Raw genomic sequence first — 18,653 nt, forward strand, 5'->3', positions numbered from 1 at the left:
TTGGTATCGTTCCTTCAGGAGCCAAATCCTGCTAAACGAGAACCCTTGACGCAAGATACCTTCCTTAGAGTGATTCTTCCGGGGCTTCTCTGCTGGCTTATGTACTATAGGTGTGGACTTTTAGATCAATTAAAGAAATTAAAGAAATTAAATCGAAGGAGAGAGAGAAAGAGAAGGGAAAGACACTCTGTTCGGGCCCCGTGAGCTTCAGAAGGGGCATATTATTGAAAGGGTATACTAGTGCTATATTCAGGGATCTCCCTCGCTTGAAATATCCCTCGAGGCTAGTTTCTTCGGTTTCCACAGCACATGAATTTTGCTTCGCGGCGCTGCGCGCCGTATTAACTCTCTGGATAGCTTAAGGCAAAACCTGGTGGTATTTTAAGTTTGAATGGACACCTCTATGTGTATCCCACTGCTCATGTGAATCGCAAGAAATTAAGCAACCTGGAAGTCAAAATCATTTTTCTTTCGGCGGCGCTGTCGCGCCGCTCACTTTATGCATCCCAAAATTAATGAACCACTTGTCACTTACCTACCTATAGTACTTCTACCTAGCTATGTGTCCCGGATCTCACAGTACAGATATAACTCTTCAGCCCCAATTTTGGGAGTGAAATAGCACCATAAGCGGTAAAATAGCGCATTTTTGGACAAATTCTCCAACAAAATATATCTCTTTCATTTTACAAACAGTTGTGGATGGGATCGCTTCAGTAGGAAGCTTGCACGCGTTGTGAAAAGGTAGGGAGGCTGGACAATGGCATGTGCATGCGGTGCCACACGCGTGAGAACACCTACCGAATACAGTATAACAATTCGAAGTCCGAACTATATCATTCAAACTCAGTTATAGATCTATTTCGCCACGCCTATAGTATAACTGCCTCTCTGCTACTATGTGTCAGCTCTGCTGGTCATCACGCCGCGAACATATTTACTACGGATTGCGTTTTTGCCACCGTCGTTGTGGCTGACATACTGCGCTGGGACGAAGGTCGACGTAACCTTGGCATACAATGAGCCCAGACTAAATTACTTCAACCAAGTCCAGATAGTGAGTGGATGTGTGTCTCAGAACGTTACTGCTAGCCTTTTGGGTATTGATCGACAGTGTGATCGTATTGAATGTCTAGGTCATCGCGACATACGTTGCTATCAGACTTTTAGAATGGAGCTTCCAAAGATCCCCGCTCATTAGATCTGAGGCTACTGGATCCAGCTCACGGACACACTCGGCGCAATCACGAGAGCAAGGATCCAATATAACGGAAAGGCTTCGAGACGCCCTGGATCTGGTGTGTAATCTGCGTGGTATAGGTTGGTCCTGGTCAAGAGGCACCTACATACCGCCGGTTCCTCGGGCCTACCCCAAATCTAAGGCTACATTTGTCGGGACCACTCTTGGATCAAGCCTGTTCCATTTCACGGTCTTCGACTGTATCCACTTCACCATCCAGCTCTGGTCTCCAGAGCTCGCCGACCCGGTCGGGGCTAGCCTGTTTGACGTCGCGCTCCGTCCTGTAGAACGCTATACGAAGGCCGCTGCTATCTGCGTAGCCACAGGATTCATTGTCTGCCATGGCCTGCAAGCGGCATATCACTTGGCGGCAGCCATCGGCGTGCTCGTTTTCCAGCAGTATCCTTCGCAGTGGCCTCCGCTGTTCGATGAGCCTTGGAAGGCGACATCATTAGCCGATTTCTGGGGCAGGCGGTGGCATCAGTTGTTTCGCCGGGGATTTGTTGCCGTCGGGGCCAAGCCGCTGAGCAAAATATTCGGCCGGGGCGGGGGCGTGCTGGGCGCTTTCTTCGCGTCGGCCCTCCTGCACGACTGGGCGACCTGGGGCATGGGAAGGGGGGGCGAATTCCGGACCGTAGGCCGCTTTTTCGTGATGATGGGCGTGGGCGTTGTGATGGAAGGCGTGTGGCAGAGATTTACGCTGCGCCGGGTGGGCGGTTGGCTAGGGTCGGTTTGGACTATGCTATGGCTGGTCGGGTGGGGTGTTGGGCTCGTCGACGCTTGGTCCCGAAGGGGCTTAGTGGCGAGCATATTCGTCCCGGATAACTGGAGACCTTCCCGGGTTATCGTGGCAGGGATGAGCCAGATGTTTGATGCGACCGACACAGTATAGGTATCGTATCGGTCGCTTACGGCGCAAGACAAAAGTGCCATAGATCACATCTTTACGTGACTCCGCTAGTCATGTACAGTAGCCAATATTGACCCAGGTTGAGCCCCATGTAGCACGGGACGAATCACTTCTCGTCGAATCTAGAGTCGTGGCTCAAACCTGAGCGGTCCTAAGTTTCTTACCGTATATGTATATCGATAACGGCTCACCTTCCAGGCTGTCTATTTCCGCCCGGGCTCGTGTCTTTCAGCCTGAGGAGCCACCGGACTTTTGGCACATGAAATCGCGTCTATTTGAGCCCGGAAAAAAGTTGGCTGGTGGCTGTCAGCGCGGTATAAACCCTCCTCGCCTAGGCAGGGCGGTGGGTTGACAATGGTTGACATTGAAATATAGTTACTAGTACATACTGAATTATGGAAAGAGCACTTTGGATGTGCCGCGGCACGCGGACGGCCACTGCTTCGCGGGGTGTAAAAAGCGGCCTACCTGTGACGTCGAAGATGCAAGCAAGATATAGCATGGCCTTCCTGTTGACCCGCTGCCGGCGATGTTAAACCTAAAGCTGTCTAAGCTGTCCCCTGTCAGCGCTGCTGCAGTTATCGCAGACGCCCTGCGCGAGTCGGGGAGCCGGCGGCAACGGCCGTAGAAGCGCCCTACTGCCTGGAATTGAGCCGCCTCAGATGACAACGCCGTATATACGCTTTACTTAGCATCCCGGCCGATGCCTGCCCTAGGTATTTCATACCCATGCACTGACCGTCGTCGTCGCCTCTGTCGCCGCGGGGAAGGTACCTGCTTGTTCTCGAAGGATAATTAGTACGCCAGTTCTTTCCTTCTCGGTTGCGGTCTCATCATGCTGAGTCGCGCGGGCAGGCATTCGTATGTTCGCGATGGATTTGCCAGACACCGGAGCCGACTATCTCCACGCGTACATCACCCCCCCTGCCGACTACGACCCCATTGAGTTTATGCCGACTCCGCTCGCGGACGAGTACCCACCCGACAGGCGGATGGGGGATCAGACAGCGGCATGGGCGACGATGCCCACACCTCCAGTAAGAGCCTCGTCCTCCGGCTCCTCGATACTCAGTAAAGTGTTGACTAGGCCTCGGACTCTGGTCTTGCTGCAGACAGCGAGGTGGGTGAGGGCCTGACAATATCCGTGTCCACTGCCTTTTATCCAGGGGCAGCGGTCGATCCTCTTCCTCCAGACCTCATCCTGGCGTCCGCGGACTCTGTCTTCTTCTATGTCCATTCCAATAGACTCCTCCGCTGCTCCCAGAATGGCTTCAATGCCTCCTTGCCGATACCCCTCACGGAGATGTACACCGGCGACTGCCCCATCTTAGCTGCCACTGAGACTTCAACCGTCTTAAATATTGTCCTTCATGCTATCTACGACCTTCCATTTGAGCAGTATAGTCCCACATCAGAGTGTCTGGTGGGCGCTGTTCAGTCCCTCCACAAGTACGGCGCTGTGCTGAAGCAGCTAGTCGTCCCCTCAACGCCTCTGTACCAACACCTGATGTCAGTCGCTCCATTAAACCCAATCGACATTTACACCATTGCAGCCCAGTTTGAGCTGGAGGAGCTCGCCGTCGCCACTTCATCTCATCTCCTGAGTTTTTCATTGTCGTCCATCTCAGACGAGATGGCCATCAGAATGGGACCGCTTTATTTGAAGCGGCTATTTTTCCTGCACCTCGGGCGTCTTGACGCATTGAAGCGTATACTCCTCCCTCCCCCGCCACCGCACCCACCGACGAACGCGTGCAATTTCGCGGACCAGAAGCAGATGGTCAGAGTATGGGCTCTAGCGGTGGCCTACCTCGCATGGGATGCGAGGCCTGGTAAGTCGAAAACACTTCTCCGTTCTTTCCAGGATTTTCACATCCCCCGTCTGGTATTGAGCTGTCGTTGGTTAGACTTGCCCATCACCACTATCAAACAGACTCTTAATCCCCTCATCGAGAAGTTGCCCTGCAATGTCTGCCGCAGCTCCTTGTTCGACAGGACAAAGAATATGATCATTCAGTGGTCAAGAGTAAAGGTATGTAGCCTGGTTTTTCGCCGTGGGCCGGTCTTCACCTTTCCTCGCGTCTTCCAGAATACGATATGACCGTATTGCTTTGGAGCGGTCGTTCTGAGCGCAGACTGATGTATCCCCGATTCTACCCTAGACATTCCGATGTAGTAGTATCAGCCTTGTGTCTTGTGTTTTGTTCCGTCCTACTGTCGTGCCCACGCTTTTTCTCTGAAGCTGTCGTTGCCATTCGTTGATCATTCACTGGAGTTGTAGAACTTCCCTCTAACTTATCTTGTTACTGTATGTTCTTTTCTTGTTATCATGCGGAGACTTCTCACTGCTTGCATCATGTACGTACGTTACTGCCGTTCAACGGCTCAAAGATGAACAAAAGCGCGCTCGCGAGACCAACATAGGTTGTAAAGGAACTTTGTGGCCTTGTGCAGTACGCCCGTTTCCCCCGCCGACTGACGCGGACTAACGACCGTCGACAATTCCCCCAAGATTATCCTGTGGTTCTCTTGCACCGTTGTATGAGCCAACTACATTCTGTTTTGTTCGATTCAGTTATTCCCCTCAACCGACAGATCTAGAGCTGGACTTGGCTTGCGCCGAACAAGACGAAGCACCTTTGACCAGGACAACGCGCGAACAGGAAGAGCTTCAGCTGTCGCCTCGTCCGTCCGTTCTCAAACATCGTACTCGTACATAATCGCCAAGTCCGTTAATGTACAATCTCCTCAACTACCTGATGCACTGCTATCTGGGCGGGCACCTTCTTCCCACTTGCCCGTTCATACAACAAACCCCACTGAACCCACCAGTCATTCGCGGCGTCCTCAGCCTCGTAAGCAAACACGTCGATCATATCATCACATACGGGCGAGTTGGCAGGCTTCCCGTCCATCGACGAGACAGGCTCCATCCCGAGATCCTTCCTCGCATCCTCGATCGAGGTCGACGACGAGCTCTGGGAGAACACCATCTGCTGCAGCATAAACTCCTCCGCCTCGCGGACGCGCGCGATACGCGGCTGCCGGATTTCCTGGAACGCGGAGAGGAGTGTGCGTATTTGGTCGCGCCGACTGAGGTAGGAGAACAACTGGGCAAGGCAAGCGGCGTCTTCGACTGCCATGCTACTCGCGTAAACCGAGCCGGCCTGTTGGGGCTTTAGTCACGAAAGTGATAGGTATATGCGGGGGGGGCGGACCAAGGAAGGGTGAGCAGCATCGCCTGTTATGACAATCGGGGCTGTTGGATGTACCCAGTCAGAGAAATTGGCGCTCTGCATGACGGTTAAGCGGGTGGCTCCCGGGCACAGCTCTAACGCCTTGGCTAGCCTGTTCAGACGCAGGGAAGGATACATGCGGAACGTCAGGTCGGGTACCAGCAAAGAAGTGACCCGCTTACGCTGGGTTGCTTGGTCCCATAAGCTCCTCGACCCTCTCCCGGCTTATTAGCCCCATCCACGGTTCTCGATCTCGCACCTCAGGTGGCCGGTCATCTGGTGCCCAGAGTATCAGGGCCAGATTTCCTGAGGTCCCCTGTGGTCGACAGCTATCAGAGTAACCAGATGAGTACAGCATATGTCACCCTTACACCTTGGAAGCAGAGAGCACTGCGCTTATCCCCACAAAGGACGAATAAGGTAGGCTACGAGCAGAGGTAAAATTCCGTCTTCAGTTCATAATCGTGCACTAACCTACCTCTTGATTGAAAGTAGAGGTGAATACGTTCAGTTCGGGATGTTCAAGCATTGCCTCCCGCTTGATCATTGCACTAGTTGAAGATGCATATCAGTCAGGTGGACACTTGCGGTGGAAAGCAAAAGCAATTACTTGAACAACACAAGCCCTGTCGATCTCCTATGGTCCTGCATCCGCAAGCATTCATCTCTAACTCTACTATATCGACCTTCCGCGCCAATCACCACGTCTGGTCTCAACGTCTCTCCAGTCCGGAGAATCACAATTGGAGGTTCTTCTGTACATTGGGGTATAACTTCGACGACTTCAGAGTCGTGCCTAATTTCGGCACCCAAGGATTCCGCCTTCTCTCGTAAAATTCGACGCAGATCTTGGTGCTGCATCAAGATGAAATCGCCACCACTCTCCGCGAGTAATTCGGACTGCCAATGATCGGTGTGGAATATTTCACCGGATTCCCCTACAGACATATATCAGCTAAAGACGGGAGCAGGGAATGGTGATCTCAAGGACGTGATGACGTACAAGTCATAAGTTTAACATCCTGGGTGTGCACCCCAAGTCTGTCTATTTCTTCTTGCAAGCCCCAGTCTATCATGATCTTTGACATGTTTGGCGGTACGCGAGAGCCCCCTGCTTCCTGTTACATCGCCCTTGAATGCCGTGGATATCTCTAGGTGGCATCGCAAACGTGCGCACCCGCTCTTTACCATCATCTTGCTCCAGGATAACCACACGATGTCCAACTCGTCTGAGAGCAATGGCACAAGAGAGCCCCGCGATCCCGCCTCCGACTATGGCAAAACTGAGGGAAAAGGATGCTGTAGATGCCTTGTATCGCAGTGTCAATGCGCCTCATGCTACTGCAGGTAAAGTACAGTGCTCACCGTCAGTCTAGGGTTTCGTGGTCCCAGCATCATGAATGTGTGGCCGTGGGTCGTAAGAGTCCATCGCGACGCTGAGCAACATCGTGCCCTGATAACTCTAACAGTGAGTAGGTAGCCGGGGAAACCTCAGAAGCGCGCGAAGCACTCCAGCTTGATCCCAGTACCCGACATCCGTTTACCGTCGCGACGGTTTTTGACGACCACGGACCGGATGAGGACCCCTGAAAATACCGATAGATGCCGGTGCCAGTCCGGACAAAAATCGCGGTCTCGAGCCCTCCATGCCAGACGCCATCCGGACAAGGATGGACGACCGAACCGGCCATCCCGGTTTTACAGTCCGGACACCGGTCATGACCGAGCCACCATGCCGGTTACAGTCCGGACACGGCTGTGTGGCAAGTTGGCAACGGACCGGCCCAATGTATTTACCCTTTATAGTATTTTAAACCAATTATGGTGCAGGTTTGTCCCAACCTGTCGTTGTGTACCCTCGTGTAGCCCTTATTTGAACTGTGATATATAGTTTCTAGTATGTAGCACAATGGCTCCGATGTCCAGTGGCTGAATGTGGCTGAGATCAGTACACTGTATTGTCAAAGTTTCCCTACACCATCACTTTACGTGACTCTGGAAGCATGGACGACGCCCACAATAACGTAAAGTGTGCGATTCGAGCTCGTTCATATGGGATACAGCAGTCTCAGCGGGATTCACATTAGGGCGTGGCGGACATTGACCTCACGGAAGAGGTGGACATCTCATTCAATCCCAAGGATTGGATTGGGACAAAGGCAAAACGAATGCCGCACTCCAGGGTCTGGACTCGGATGGGGAGGAGGATGGTTGATGGGAGTGGGCGGCCTTCGTGAATTCTGTCGCTTCATTGACTGCATTCAAGTCCTAGTACTATTACTGGTACATTGTACAGTGTTCTGATGAGTTGATAGACGAGAAAACATTTCTTTTCTGTTTTTTCAAACGCCGGTGCATTAGTCCGGACAAAAATCGGCCCCTTCGGGAGGCCGGTATTTTATCCGGACAAAAATGCAGGGGGGAGCCTCAGACAATCCAGACATGGAAATTTTGAGTCTCGCACCGGCATTTATCAGTATTTTCAGGGGTCCTACCGGATGCATTTCTTTGTAGCCCCTATCGCTCCCTAGGGCGGCAAGTTCGCATTGATGCAGAGTTACATGTATATTATGTGTTTAGGATAGCAATTCTGCACTGACGTGCTCTTTATCTGTAGCTCTACAATAGATTAGAACCACATCCTTAAGTGATGTACGATATCGCTTCCTGGTAAATAGGAGCGGTTGCGCAGTGCGCACTCCACAAGGCTCAGGCGTCACTGGGCAGTCTGGACCCTATACCCTTTGCGTCAGTAGTGTCACATGCGTCCCGAACGAGAGGACGGACGAACACTCATCACGCTGCTGTTGCATAGATATGTGCAGCCGCCCGACGGCGTCCATTCAAAAGCGTAGTTGAGCGAGGGTCGTTTGGCCATCTGCAAGTACGACACGGTATAGACTCCGTAAACGCCTGTTTCTTGGTAGAGACAGGTCGAACGCCAGAGGCTTGATGAGGCTGGAGTAAGCTCCGGGCTTTCGCGACAGTATTAAATGGAAGGCGTGCGTGCCGAGGCTATTTCGACAAGCAACTTGACTATACGCCCAGTGAATTGGCTCGCTGACTTACAAGATGACAGTCTTCTTCTGCGTTGTACAGGTCCCTTTGTTCGCTTTGGCTATCTTGCTAGATGCCCGGTTTCGGATAGTGGCATAGGTGAACTGAAACATCTGCTTGATGGTACCTTATTCGCCAGCTTCAGCTCTGCGCCCTCCCTTGCAGGAAAATGAATACGTACTGAGCAGAAACTTGGCCTTCCTCCGAACGTCGATCGCTAAGGTACTGATATAATGGTGCATTTTCATCGCAGCCACCAGGAAGTTCTGGTAGATGTTCAAGTAAAGAATCCTTTCTGAATTCAGCTCTGCATCACAATAGATGATGTGGCTCTTGTGCTTGGCAAGTCTATCCAAGGGTAAGCAAGATCACAAGGAGGACAAAGATGAGGGACCTACTGCATCATTTTCTGGACAAATGCGATACCAGGTTTGCGTGCGTTTTCCACGGTGAGTGAATCTTTGAGATCTTTTGGCAGCGTCACTATTATAGCCTCCTACAATTCGACCGGAACTCACAAGTCTCATGATACCGGGTGTAGTCCACGGATACAGACAAGTCCTTCATGTCAATGAGATAGCCACACCATGGAAATGCTCATGGGGGCGAACGTAAGTTGCTCATACAGTGCAGAAGTAGAGAACTTGTCATACCTCGCTGACTCGCATCCACGACGTTCAGAACATGCGAGCCATGGTCGAAGTTGACTAGGGTCTTATCCTGCGATATAAAGCACCCGTATTCGGGATGACCTGCGTCATCGGGTTCCATGCACATACATATGCATACATTCTGGGATTTGCAACTAAAGTGCGCATACCTTCGCTCATTACTTGCAGGAATGTCTTTGCTTTCGACAGGTCTGTCGTGATAAAGAGGTAGTCGTCGATCAACCTCAAAAGCACCTGCCGAAAATTGCATTATGTCTCTGAAAATCTCACTAATGGAAGGGCGTACACTTTCGGGGTCATTGGAAAATCTCAGCTTCCTTTGCTCGAGATCGCCGTAGAAGAACGAACAGAGGAGAGCGGACAACACAGATCCTTGTGGTATCCCGACCACTTGACGGTAATAATCAGACCCGATCTGAAAGACATCATCCCCCAAAGACTTCTCAACGAATTTCAGGCGCCATACCTTCACGATGTTTTCGGTGATATGCTCCTCTAAGAGTTTAATTATATCATCCTTCTCGGCGAATGTGTACTCGACCTGAGTAACGATTCAGCGTCCCGTTACACTTCAACTGGCAAGGAACCCAACCTGGTCGACGAAGATAGCGGATCTGAGGGCGCTCGCTAATCGTTGAGCTACGCTGAGGAAGTGAGGGTGGTCGTCTGAACCAGAGGGCGTGAGCAATACGTATGATGCCGGAATCTAATAGTCTCTACCTTCTGGGAGGGCCTTTCGAATGAATGAACGCTTGACCTTGCCTGCAGCGAGCGAAATTTGGCCATACCGCTGGATCATATAAACGTCCTATATGATACGTTACAACGACGAATGTGTTCATGACAACAATGAATACCTCGGAGATAATACGTCGTAGAATCGCCAGTAGTCTTGCTTGATCGATGGTGTCGAAACAGGCTTGTACGTCCAGCTTGACAAAATATAGCTTCGGCCTTACACAACGGAGCTGTCATGACTATCCCTCGGATAGGGCGATAGCTATAACTTACAATGTATTCGATGGAGAGGCAGTCTCAAAGCGCATCTTGAAGTCCTTTAGTCTCGTGTAAATTTCATTCGGCCCAAAAACCGATGATCCGAGAAGCGAGAGCTGGGCCTCCTGATACATATCATATCAATAACAATCCCCGAGCCTGCGATATAAACCAACCTTCTCATATGTTAAAATCTGGAATGTGGCCTGGAGAATCTGGTTGATGGATTGGTCACGAGTAGATGATCCCTGGGAAGCATGAGTCACGGAGAAGGGGGGCAGTATAGAATGAATTCACTTTCTGCGGGGCCTTTCGTCTCAGATTTACGATAGGTCTAACACCAGTCTCCTTCGGCAGCAGGCGCACGAAGGAGAAGCCCAGTCTGCGCTGTCTCAACACCTCTTCTGCTTCCCTCTGAAGGGCCGTCAGAGGTAGGAACAGTACCAGATAGAACGCACATTACCTCTTCCATCTTCTCGAATGTTTCCGAAGCGAGACGATCAACTAGAGGTTCACAGAGGGTTTGCCAATCATCGTGGCGAAAATACAAGATCTGGTTTCTGAACGCCGAGGATTCGGTGATGTAGAATGTTGTCTGAGTTCATGGTATGTTAGCTCCCGTGGCGGGAAAGGGGAGCGGGATACTTACCTTTAGCAGTGGGGCAAGGAAGGAATCAAAGTACCAGTACAAGAATTCGCCCAGTAGTTCGCGACGTTTCAGGTCGTCAGATACGCTGACTCTTGGCTGCCGAACACCTTCTGGAGAAAGCCAGTCGCAGTCACAGATGCTGAAACCTTGCATGACGTGATGCAAGGTAAGTGATTCGTATCGCCTGCAACATATGAATTCCTTAACATCTATCACTCGGTAAATAGGAGGCAAAGTACTACGCGTGACATCAGCTTGCTTACATCGTGCTATTTTCTTGAAGTTTTTCTGGGAACCCCAGAATGCGTGTGGTATGACGGCCTTGGTGACGAGTATTACATACCGATAAACCTAAGCTCGTGGGGCCATAAGACATTCTGCACCTCATAGACATGCAATCTCACCTCGATGTGACTACAGCAAAATTCAGCGAATTTAGGCTTCTGTCGGGCTCCTTTCCGAGCTTGCGACACAGCGCGCTTGACCATGGATAAGTCTGAAACGTCCATAGAGACGCTTTTGTTGACACGTGAAGCCTGAGACATGGGCTGCAAGGAGTGTTCCGACATGAGCTCCTAAGAGCAGATGATGTTAGTGCCCGACGTTGCAAAGATGGTTCATTCGGTGACTTACAAGGATCATGCTACTATCCATGGCCGTCGATCGACCAGTAGACACTTTCGAGGGGCAGACAGCGTCACATAGAATCTTGTATCTGCAGGTAACATGTCTCCATATGGTCTGCTCCAATAAGTTCAGAACTGGCTTGACGCGCTTAGGTGTCTTCAAGCACCCGCGCAACTGTATGATGTGAGAGGCTGCATGTTACTGGGTGGCTCAGGCATACCTTGATCTCCGACTCCCGATTCGAAAAGTTTGGTGTCAGTGCCGGCTGGTACCTATTCGTGCTGGTACAGCTAAAGGCATTACTGAGCCCGTACTGACGGGGAAATACATATTTCGCAAGATGGCGGGAGTCATCGGCACGCTTCCTTGGATTAGACAGCGCAGAATGCGCTTGGGTGTACTTCTGCAGTCGCGTGTAGGACGGCGCGATTCGGTTAAGCACGTCTGCTGAATAAATGAGCATTGACAGCCATGTATGCGGAGTCGAGAGCATACGCACGGTTTGGAGGTAGACCAATGATTATGTTAGATGACTGAGGGATAAATTTTGGTCTGGAATAGAACATCCGTACTCGAACAAATGAAATATCTGCGGGAGTTCTATAGTGGAGTTTTAAGTGCATTACAAGTCCCCGACGAGACGCACTTACCTCTCACAAGTCGGATCACGGGTTACATCCTGTGCTTGCCGGTAAGATAGTACGTCTTTGGCCACATTCAGTCGTCGTCGCTTCACAAATCGTTGCTCTGGGTGTAAATTCGTGGGCCGCCTTTTGCGACAGGTTTCCGTAATTGGTGCATTGAATTTAGAGGGTACTATCCACGACTGTGGCACTGGCTTGTACAGTAAAGGTTGACCAGTGACTTGGCAGAGGCAGTCATTCGGCAGGGTCACAAAGATAGACATCTCTGTCAGTAAATGAAACATTGCATCGTCACCCACTCTGGAATCATAGCGAAAAATGAGTAAGATTGCAAATCAGAGAGCAAACACCCCACCTTTTCAGCAGTCTTTCCCATTCAGGGGCCTGTAGGGCCGTCACGAGGGTGTTTACAAAATAATTGGTGATGGAGAGGCGTCCGCCATTGGCTTTTCCCTTCTCCTCGGTACGGGAAGACTACGAGGGCGTCACGAACGAGAGGATAGCAGCAAAAATGCAGGTCTTACGAGCTTGTAGCCAGCGGCAAGTATATTTGCTGGTTTCCTTCCTTTGCTTTTCTTGAAAATCTTCTCTTGTGCTTTGTCAATGATCTAGCTCCATATCAGCCCCGTTCACGGTGCCAGAACAAGGCATTTTACCTCATTCATGTAGGTAAGCGGTGGATAGGGCTTGTAGCGAGGAGACTCATGTTGAGAGAGCGGCAATGATGACGCGACATAGGAATATTGGAGTAAATCCTTGTATGCTTGAGGATCGGAATCGCGGACAAGGGTCAAGTTGCCAGACGTGTCGAGGATATGGGATATGTAATCCTGCAGTGTACTGACAGAATTGTAATACGACCGCAATACCAATGCCGTTATAGACATCGCGATGTTATACGTCGAGGCTGAACTCGAGTTTGATTGTCAAGAGACAGACGCCGCGGTGGCTTGATAGACATGACGCCACAGCGCGTCTCGCGTCACGATCACGACCCGTCACAGGTCCTGTCACGCCGCGTTCATTGAATTCACTATTCGATAATAGTACGAAGCATGCAACTTGAAGTCATCAGACTCCCCTTATAGACATTCATCAAAACTGAGGAATGTGTCAAAAGCAGTAAATTCCAGGCATGTTCTTCAGGCACTCCTATAGATACAAAGAAATGGGCAGAAACGATACAATAAGATTGCGGAGCAGAGAAGATTTGGTCATTTGCTATCCTTCAGGATGTTTCTTCGACAACTTCAGTTATACTAGCACTTTGAGATGCAGGTGCAGGTGCAGATGGGGTATCGATTCCTAGTGCCTTCTCACTCTTTTCTTTATTCAGGAGGAAACCTATTTGGAGAAGGACTTAGGGGCACCTTGCCGGTGATAGCCCATACAAGCGTACCTTTGAACTTCTGGTTCGCGACCCTTTCTCGCTCTTTCTCGAGAACCCTCAGGCGTTCCAACTCAGCTTCAACTCCCGGCGCATCTGATAGCTGGGTTAAAAGGTGACCAATGAAATAGACGACGGGGGGACACACCCTCAGGGCTCTTCTCAATCACTTCGCGTAAAGTCTTTTCGCACTTTTCAAAATACCCCAGCTCTCCTAATGCCTTTCCTTTGCGGAACATAGCTTTGTAATTCTTCTCGTTCTTTTTGAGAGCCTGAAGGATACGAATCGGTGAGACGCGCAAGGACAACTTAACGGTCCCACCAAACCTGTTCTGCAGTTTCCAGTGCTCTCTTCCAATTTTGCTGCTTTAGATGGCAAGCAGACTGGTTCGCATATATCTTCTCTAGCAGTCCCTCGATCTGGCGTATAGAATCCTATCAGCACCCCTCCGCTTTGTGAAGAACCTACAACTTGGACGCACTTCTGGATTCTTGCTACCCTCCTGGCCTGATGTTGCTTGCGTCGCAGTCCTGATCGATGGGAAGCAGATCAGTGGCGCTTTCTGTCAGAGTTGTCGGACAATCTACCTACGTATTTAGCCCACGAAGGTACATAAGAGACTATCTCCCGCCCATGAGTATCAAACCGAGTCAATGGTATGTTCAATGACATACCTCATGGTATGACCACAACGCTTTCGGCATCCCCAGTCAGAGTCTCGCAGAGCGTACGAGAGAGGGATCCAATCCTACCTGCTTTCAGATCCCCATTCTTGAAAGCCTGGTCGCCCGTCTCCTTCTTTTGGCGAGCAATATCCAGCTTCGATTGCTGGACTGGGTCAAGCGTAGTAGCACTTCCTTCAGACATTCTCTCGTCGGTGGTAGAGGCTATGTTCCGCGAAGAATGATCTATTCCCTTGGGCTAGCGTAGGACACAGTGACACGAGTAGACAGTATAGGACAACTGAATGAAGCTACGAAGCTAGTAGAAGTGGCACATTTATACTGGAGTGCAGCGCTCGCCGCCACACCAATTCAAGGCTTTGTTCCGTTCTCGATTGGATCGGAATCGTCCGCCCGGCGCTGCCTGCGTTTCAACTTCAAGTCCGTCACTTTTATTCCTCCACCGTCACTTTGGCCGTCAACTAGAGGCCCATGACCGTCCTCACCAGTGTTCTCGGTTTCTCCTTGTTTGGCCTCGCTGCCAGGATGGGGCAGCTCGGCATCCAGAAGCGCAACTTAATGTCAAGTAAGTAATCCAGCGATACGGCAGACATTGCATGCTCATGCGGGACTATGTGTGCGCTACAGATCCTGCAGGCCATCTCATTGCCATGGGTGTCTTTGGTTACGCGGGTTACTGGGCACATGTGTGGGAAGAACGGTCGACCGCCCTCATTGCTGAGAAGCAGGCTCAGATCGCTGAGCGGCGAGCGAAACTAGCGGCTGCCCAATCTGCGGACAGCTGAGCACTGAGAAAGATTTGGCTGCTTCACAGGAGATGGAGGTGTGCGGTCCGCTGTACGTCCCTACCATATATTATTATGAATACTTTGTCATACGATCGCCCGGTAGGCTGAAAGGGATCGTACTACGTCTGACTCTATGGCACCTCTCCAGGGGTGGGGTATATTCGACTATCTTCTTAGGCAATGTGCAAGTCAGAGAATGCCGTAGCACATCAGCTCATGTTGTCGTCCTCAGATTGGAGCAAAATACACAATGGTACATTGTTCGCTTCAGTACAAGGAATACACAGTTTCGACGGAGTTTACAAGTTACAACGCATGCAAAGCCCCCGCGAACGAGGAAGGAAAAGCAAACTAAGCACGCGGAAATGATTGACAACAATGTAAACACCCAGAAGATGAATGAATGTGGCGATAGGTTGACTGCTAAGAAAAGCAAGACAAGAGTCAACCGCCGAGGAATTCGACGAGAGAGGAGGTGTCACAGTACACAGTGAAACATGTACAACCCACGTAGGGGCAGAAGGAATCCAAGAGGGTGACGCGGACTTGGTACACAACATCGAGGCCACCTTGACGAGGAATAGGTGAGCAGGCTTCGCAGAGGAAAAACCAAGGCCATCGATGTGAACGGGAGATGGAAAATCACAGTAAGGAGCGTGTGTGTGAGGTAGTATCGACCGTACAGAACAAAGGGGAAACAAAGGAAATTGAAATGAGCGGAGGTATCCAGCTGCGCAAGAGGAGGCAACGGGTAAATACATATTCGGGAAGCAAGGAGCGGAAGGGCAGGGGACGAATGAGAGAAAGCAGAGAATACAACGTCGGCCCTGCCAACAAGATATTACAGACGAGAGAGGAAACCTTCTGAAGTTGCATAGAAAATATAGTAGACTTGAGCGCAGCGGTGGGAAGCAAAGGAGAGTGAGGTTGTCGCTTTGGATTGGGGAAGACGATGTACAGAGCTTGAAAGCAAAAGCCGAGAGCAAATTGATTCACAGATGATTGATGAGAAATGAATTAGATCCAGAAAATTGAGCAGAACTTGAAATTGGCGTCGGTGTCCGTCTAGACGGGGGTAGGATGGTCTGAAGGCAGGGTGGAACGCGGTGGGTGCAGAGGGACAGACGGAGTGGCGCTCGCGGGTTTAGGGGAGTGGATACGCTTAATATATAGTATGATGTCTGTGTGTCCAAGGGAATCGTACAAGTCTACGGCCAAGGCGCAGCGGAAGGGGCCATCCAATTCGGCTCTGCGGGGTGCTTCACGCCTCGAAGTCCGGCCGTCCGGCAGTGGTAGTGGTGGGTTTTGTTACACATTGTACATATATTCACAGTTCACCCGCCTTGGCCTGATGGTAAGAGCAAGGGTCGCACTTTCAACCTACACAATATCGCATAGCATCTCCTCCTCCGCACCAAGCATCCCGCCTTGATCCAGGCCCCGCCTTCAACCTATCACTTCAGCTGGAAGGCATCGCCCAGGCCGGAGCCCGAGCCCGAGCTCTCCATGCTACCGGTGGACGGATAGTTGTGGTCGTCGTCATCGCCACCATGGTCGGCGCCAAGACTCCCGAAGGAGATCTTCCTACCTATCTTTCGAACCGGTGAGCGCAACTCAGTGCGCTTCACGCGACGCAGAGTGCGAGGAGGATGCAGTGAAGTTGGCCGGGGGGCGGTAGAACCAGGAAGCGATCCACTGGTCTTGGTGGCGAAGGACGACTCCTGCTCTTTAACGCCTGGGAGGAGGCCACCGAGGATACTGGGATTTCGCTGTATGTTCATGGGAAGTCGTCTCGAAGTAGGACTGCTCGGGTTCTTGGTCGAATTGGAAGTAGACTTGGCGCCGGAGGCGGATACCTTGGTGGAGGAAGAAGAAAGGGAGTTGGCACTGTAGTCCGAGTCATCCTTCTTGGTGTCAGAGGAACGAGACGAAGAGTTGGACAGTGCCATCGAGATCCGCACTGGAGATTCTGCTTTCGTCCTCGGTTTCTTGGCTTTCCTGGACCTGCTTTTCTCTTCTTCGTCCGAGGATGGCGCGTTATCCTTACCAGCGACTACAATGCTCATGCGGCTGCTATCGGAAGAGCTGCTAAAGCTGGGGGCCCGTTTGAAAGGCCGGGAACTAGTGGCAGCGCTGACAAAGGAGTCATATCTACGCAGACGTGATACTCGGTTATTCGAGGGAGGGTTCTCGCTCATGTCCAATGGCTGAGCAGCGGAAAAGGGATACCGAAGTAACTCTGGCCGGGAGATAAAGCAGGAGCTAGACGGAAGGATGCTGGGGACATTTTCTGAGACAGATGATCGCGACGATGGGGTGGAAGGCCGTGAGGTTGGTTGGAAAGATAATACGCGTTCAACCTTCTGGAGACGGGTCGACAGGCTAAAATTATGTCAAAGATTGTAGGTCGGAATATATCACTATTAACGTACCGGATGATGGTATCACTTTGAAGATCTGGTCTGTTCCCTTCGATGGAATCCAAGGAAGTCTGCTGGCGGAGGGAACGCCTAGGCGGAGTGTTCGTGGTGGCCTTGAACACTTCTATATCATCGCCCCCCTTGGCACGTGAGCGGGCAAGTTCGACGATCCTTGCGCGCGTCGCGCGGAGGGAATGCGGCCAGTCAGCCGTGTCAACGAGTCCCTTGGCCATCTTATCCAATAGATTGGAGGGAGGTACAGGTCCGGTGAACGGAGTCAGTATGTTTGAAGGAAGTGCATCCATGGTCTGAGAACAGATATCAGCCAGAAAACTCGAGCCACAGGGGAACGCGACAAACACTCACACGTTGAAGTAGTTTAATATGATCGGAGGTCCATTCCGCCTCGACGGCGTCCGCTTCGTCACCGTTCGAGCTATTCCAGCTCGAGCCACTATCTCGGCTCCTTCTGCTAGAGGTTGACGCGTTGAAGAAGAAAGACGAAGGCGGGGAGGCGCAGTTCATGGGCGTGCGTGGAGAAGCGAGGCCCGAGCGTAGGGACGCGGAACGACGGTGTGGCAGAACAGGACGTGGCATGACTAGCCCCAGCCCGTTGGCTGCAGCTGGTCGCCGTTGTTGCATTGCGACGGCTCGTCAAAATGAACGAAGAGTGGAATAACACAAAGGAAAGTCGAGTATCCGGAATAACCAAGAGTCGAGTGTCCTAGAGATGTCGCAAGAGCAGAATATTCGTGTTTTGGGCGCGTTGCTACAGGTTTGCGTAGAGATGAGCGGAATGCTTTAGTGTAGCTGTCCTAGAGTAGGTCGTGAACGGAGGAGGCAAGAGGCAGAAAGAGGCCGGGCGCGCGACGCTGTGGGCAGCGCTATCGAGATCCTGTACACGTTGTCTATTTCGAGCTCCGCGCAGACACGAATCAGCCGGCCCTAAACTCGGCTATTTCCGCGTAATATCCCCCTTCACGCGTCAAGCCACAGACGTATCCTGTATTCGTGCCCTCAGGAGGCTTCAAACATATCCAGAGCGGAAGTGGTATGTTTTGTTATTTTGTTGAACAGAGAGGGACACAGGTATCAGCCCAATATTCCCGCCGACACGCCCGCTCACCCCGTATTTGCCTCCGTTCTTTCTTCCCCTTCCGGCTCGTCGGTCGGCCACGTTCCTTGATCTGGTGCCACAAGGGCTGCCACGCTCCTGCTCCAGAATAATCGCGCCTCTCCAATCTGATGGTGAACCCGAAAGAACCCCCGTCCGACCTGAAATCATGATGTACCAGACATGCCCCGACATCTGCCCGCCATCCTATCAGCAACTCGTCGAACTTT

At 51.4% G+C, this 18,653-nt stretch overlaps 7 protein-coding genes across 7 annotated transcripts; 3 read left to right on the top strand and 4 right to left on the bottom strand.

Moving 5' to 3' along the window:
* Positions 1 to 889: 889 nt before the first annotated feature.
* On the top strand, positions 890 to 2,132 carry GLOTRDRAFT_47126 (uncharacterized protein; the record flags this gene model as incomplete). Its single annotated transcript, XM_007870532.1, has 2 exons — positions 890 to 1,057; positions 1,137 to 2,132. Coding segments are annotated over 2 exons (1,164 nt in total), but the record flags the coding sequence as incomplete, so codon positions are not given.
* Positions 2,133 to 2,881: 749 nt separating this feature from the next.
* On the top strand, positions 2,882 to 4,505 carry GLOTRDRAFT_80112 (uncharacterized protein). Its single transcript, XM_007870927.1, has 5 exons — positions 2,882 to 2,948; positions 3,006 to 3,187; positions 3,263 to 3,982; positions 4,058 to 4,182; positions 4,240 to 4,505. The coding sequence occupies exons 2-5, from the start codon at positions 3,163 to 3,165 to the stop codon at positions 4,249 to 4,251; spliced, it is 882 nt and encodes a 293-aa protein (XP_007869118.1). The 5' UTR covers positions 2,882 to 2,948; positions 3,006 to 3,162; the 3' UTR covers positions 4,252 to 4,505.
* Positions 4,506 to 4,841: 336 nt separating this feature from the next.
* Positions 4,842 to 6,806, bottom strand: GLOTRDRAFT_80115 (FAD/NAD P-binding domain-containing protein). The gene is made up of 9 exons (XM_007870928.1): positions 6,752 to 6,806; positions 6,564 to 6,695; positions 6,390 to 6,504; positions 6,006 to 6,324; positions 5,865 to 5,937; positions 5,758 to 5,811; positions 5,569 to 5,702; positions 5,369 to 5,498; positions 4,842 to 5,317 (listed from the first exon to the last, which is right to left on the bottom strand). The coding sequence occupies exons 1-9, from the start codon at positions 6,782 to 6,784 to the stop codon at positions 4,883 to 4,885; spliced, it is 1,425 nt and encodes a 474-aa protein (XP_007869119.1). The 5' UTR covers positions 6,785 to 6,806; the 3' UTR covers positions 4,842 to 4,882.
* A 4,631-nt stretch (positions 6,807 to 11,437) lies between these two features.
* On the bottom strand, positions 11,438 to 11,759 carry GLOTRDRAFT_13487 (uncharacterized protein; the record flags this gene model as incomplete). Its single annotated transcript, XM_007870461.1, has 2 exons — positions 11,438 to 11,560; positions 11,589 to 11,759. Coding segments are annotated over 2 exons (294 nt in total), but the record flags the coding sequence as incomplete, so codon positions are not given.
* Positions 11,760 to 13,140: 1,381 nt separating this feature from the next.
* On the bottom strand, positions 13,141 to 14,467 carry GLOTRDRAFT_140470 (TPR-like protein). Its single transcript, XM_007870929.1, has 8 exons — positions 14,171 to 14,467; positions 14,093 to 14,112; positions 14,010 to 14,038; positions 13,900 to 13,948; positions 13,745 to 13,837; positions 13,566 to 13,689; positions 13,430 to 13,513; positions 13,141 to 13,374 (listed from the first exon to the last, which is right to left on the bottom strand). The coding sequence occupies exons 1-8, from the start codon at positions 14,283 to 14,285 to the stop codon at positions 13,259 to 13,261; spliced, it is 630 nt and encodes a 209-aa protein (XP_007869120.1). The 5' UTR covers positions 14,286 to 14,467; the 3' UTR covers positions 13,141 to 13,258.
* A 9-nt stretch (positions 14,468 to 14,476) lies between these two features.
* GLOTRDRAFT_101127 (uncharacterized protein) lies at positions 14,477 to 15,241 on the top strand. The gene is made up of 3 exons (XM_007870930.1): positions 14,477 to 14,666; positions 14,729 to 14,938; positions 14,993 to 15,241. The coding sequence occupies exons 1-2, from the start codon at positions 14,573 to 14,575 to the stop codon at positions 14,884 to 14,886; spliced, it is 252 nt and encodes an 83-aa protein (XP_007869121.1). The 5' UTR covers positions 14,477 to 14,572; the 3' UTR covers positions 14,887 to 14,938; positions 14,993 to 15,241.
* Positions 15,242 to 15,255: 14 nt separating this feature from the next.
* GLOTRDRAFT_140472 (uncharacterized protein) lies at positions 15,256 to 18,177 on the bottom strand. The gene is made up of 3 exons (XM_007870931.1): positions 17,676 to 18,177; positions 17,322 to 17,617; positions 15,256 to 17,271 (listed from the first exon to the last, which is right to left on the bottom strand). The coding sequence occupies exons 1-3, from the start codon at positions 17,949 to 17,951 to the stop codon at positions 16,344 to 16,346; spliced, it is 1,500 nt and encodes a 499-aa protein (XP_007869122.1). The 5' UTR covers positions 17,952 to 18,177; the 3' UTR covers positions 15,256 to 16,343.
* Positions 18,178 to 18,653: the final 476 nt, after the last annotated feature.

Source organism: Gloeophyllum trabeum, assembly GCF_000344685.1.
Source record: "Gloeophyllum trabeum ATCC 11539 unplaced genomic scaffold GLOTRscaffold_00012, whole genome shotgun sequence".
Taxonomy (NCBI): Eukaryota; Fungi; Basidiomycota; class Agaricomycetes; order Gloeophyllales; family Gloeophyllaceae; genus Gloeophyllum; species Gloeophyllum trabeum.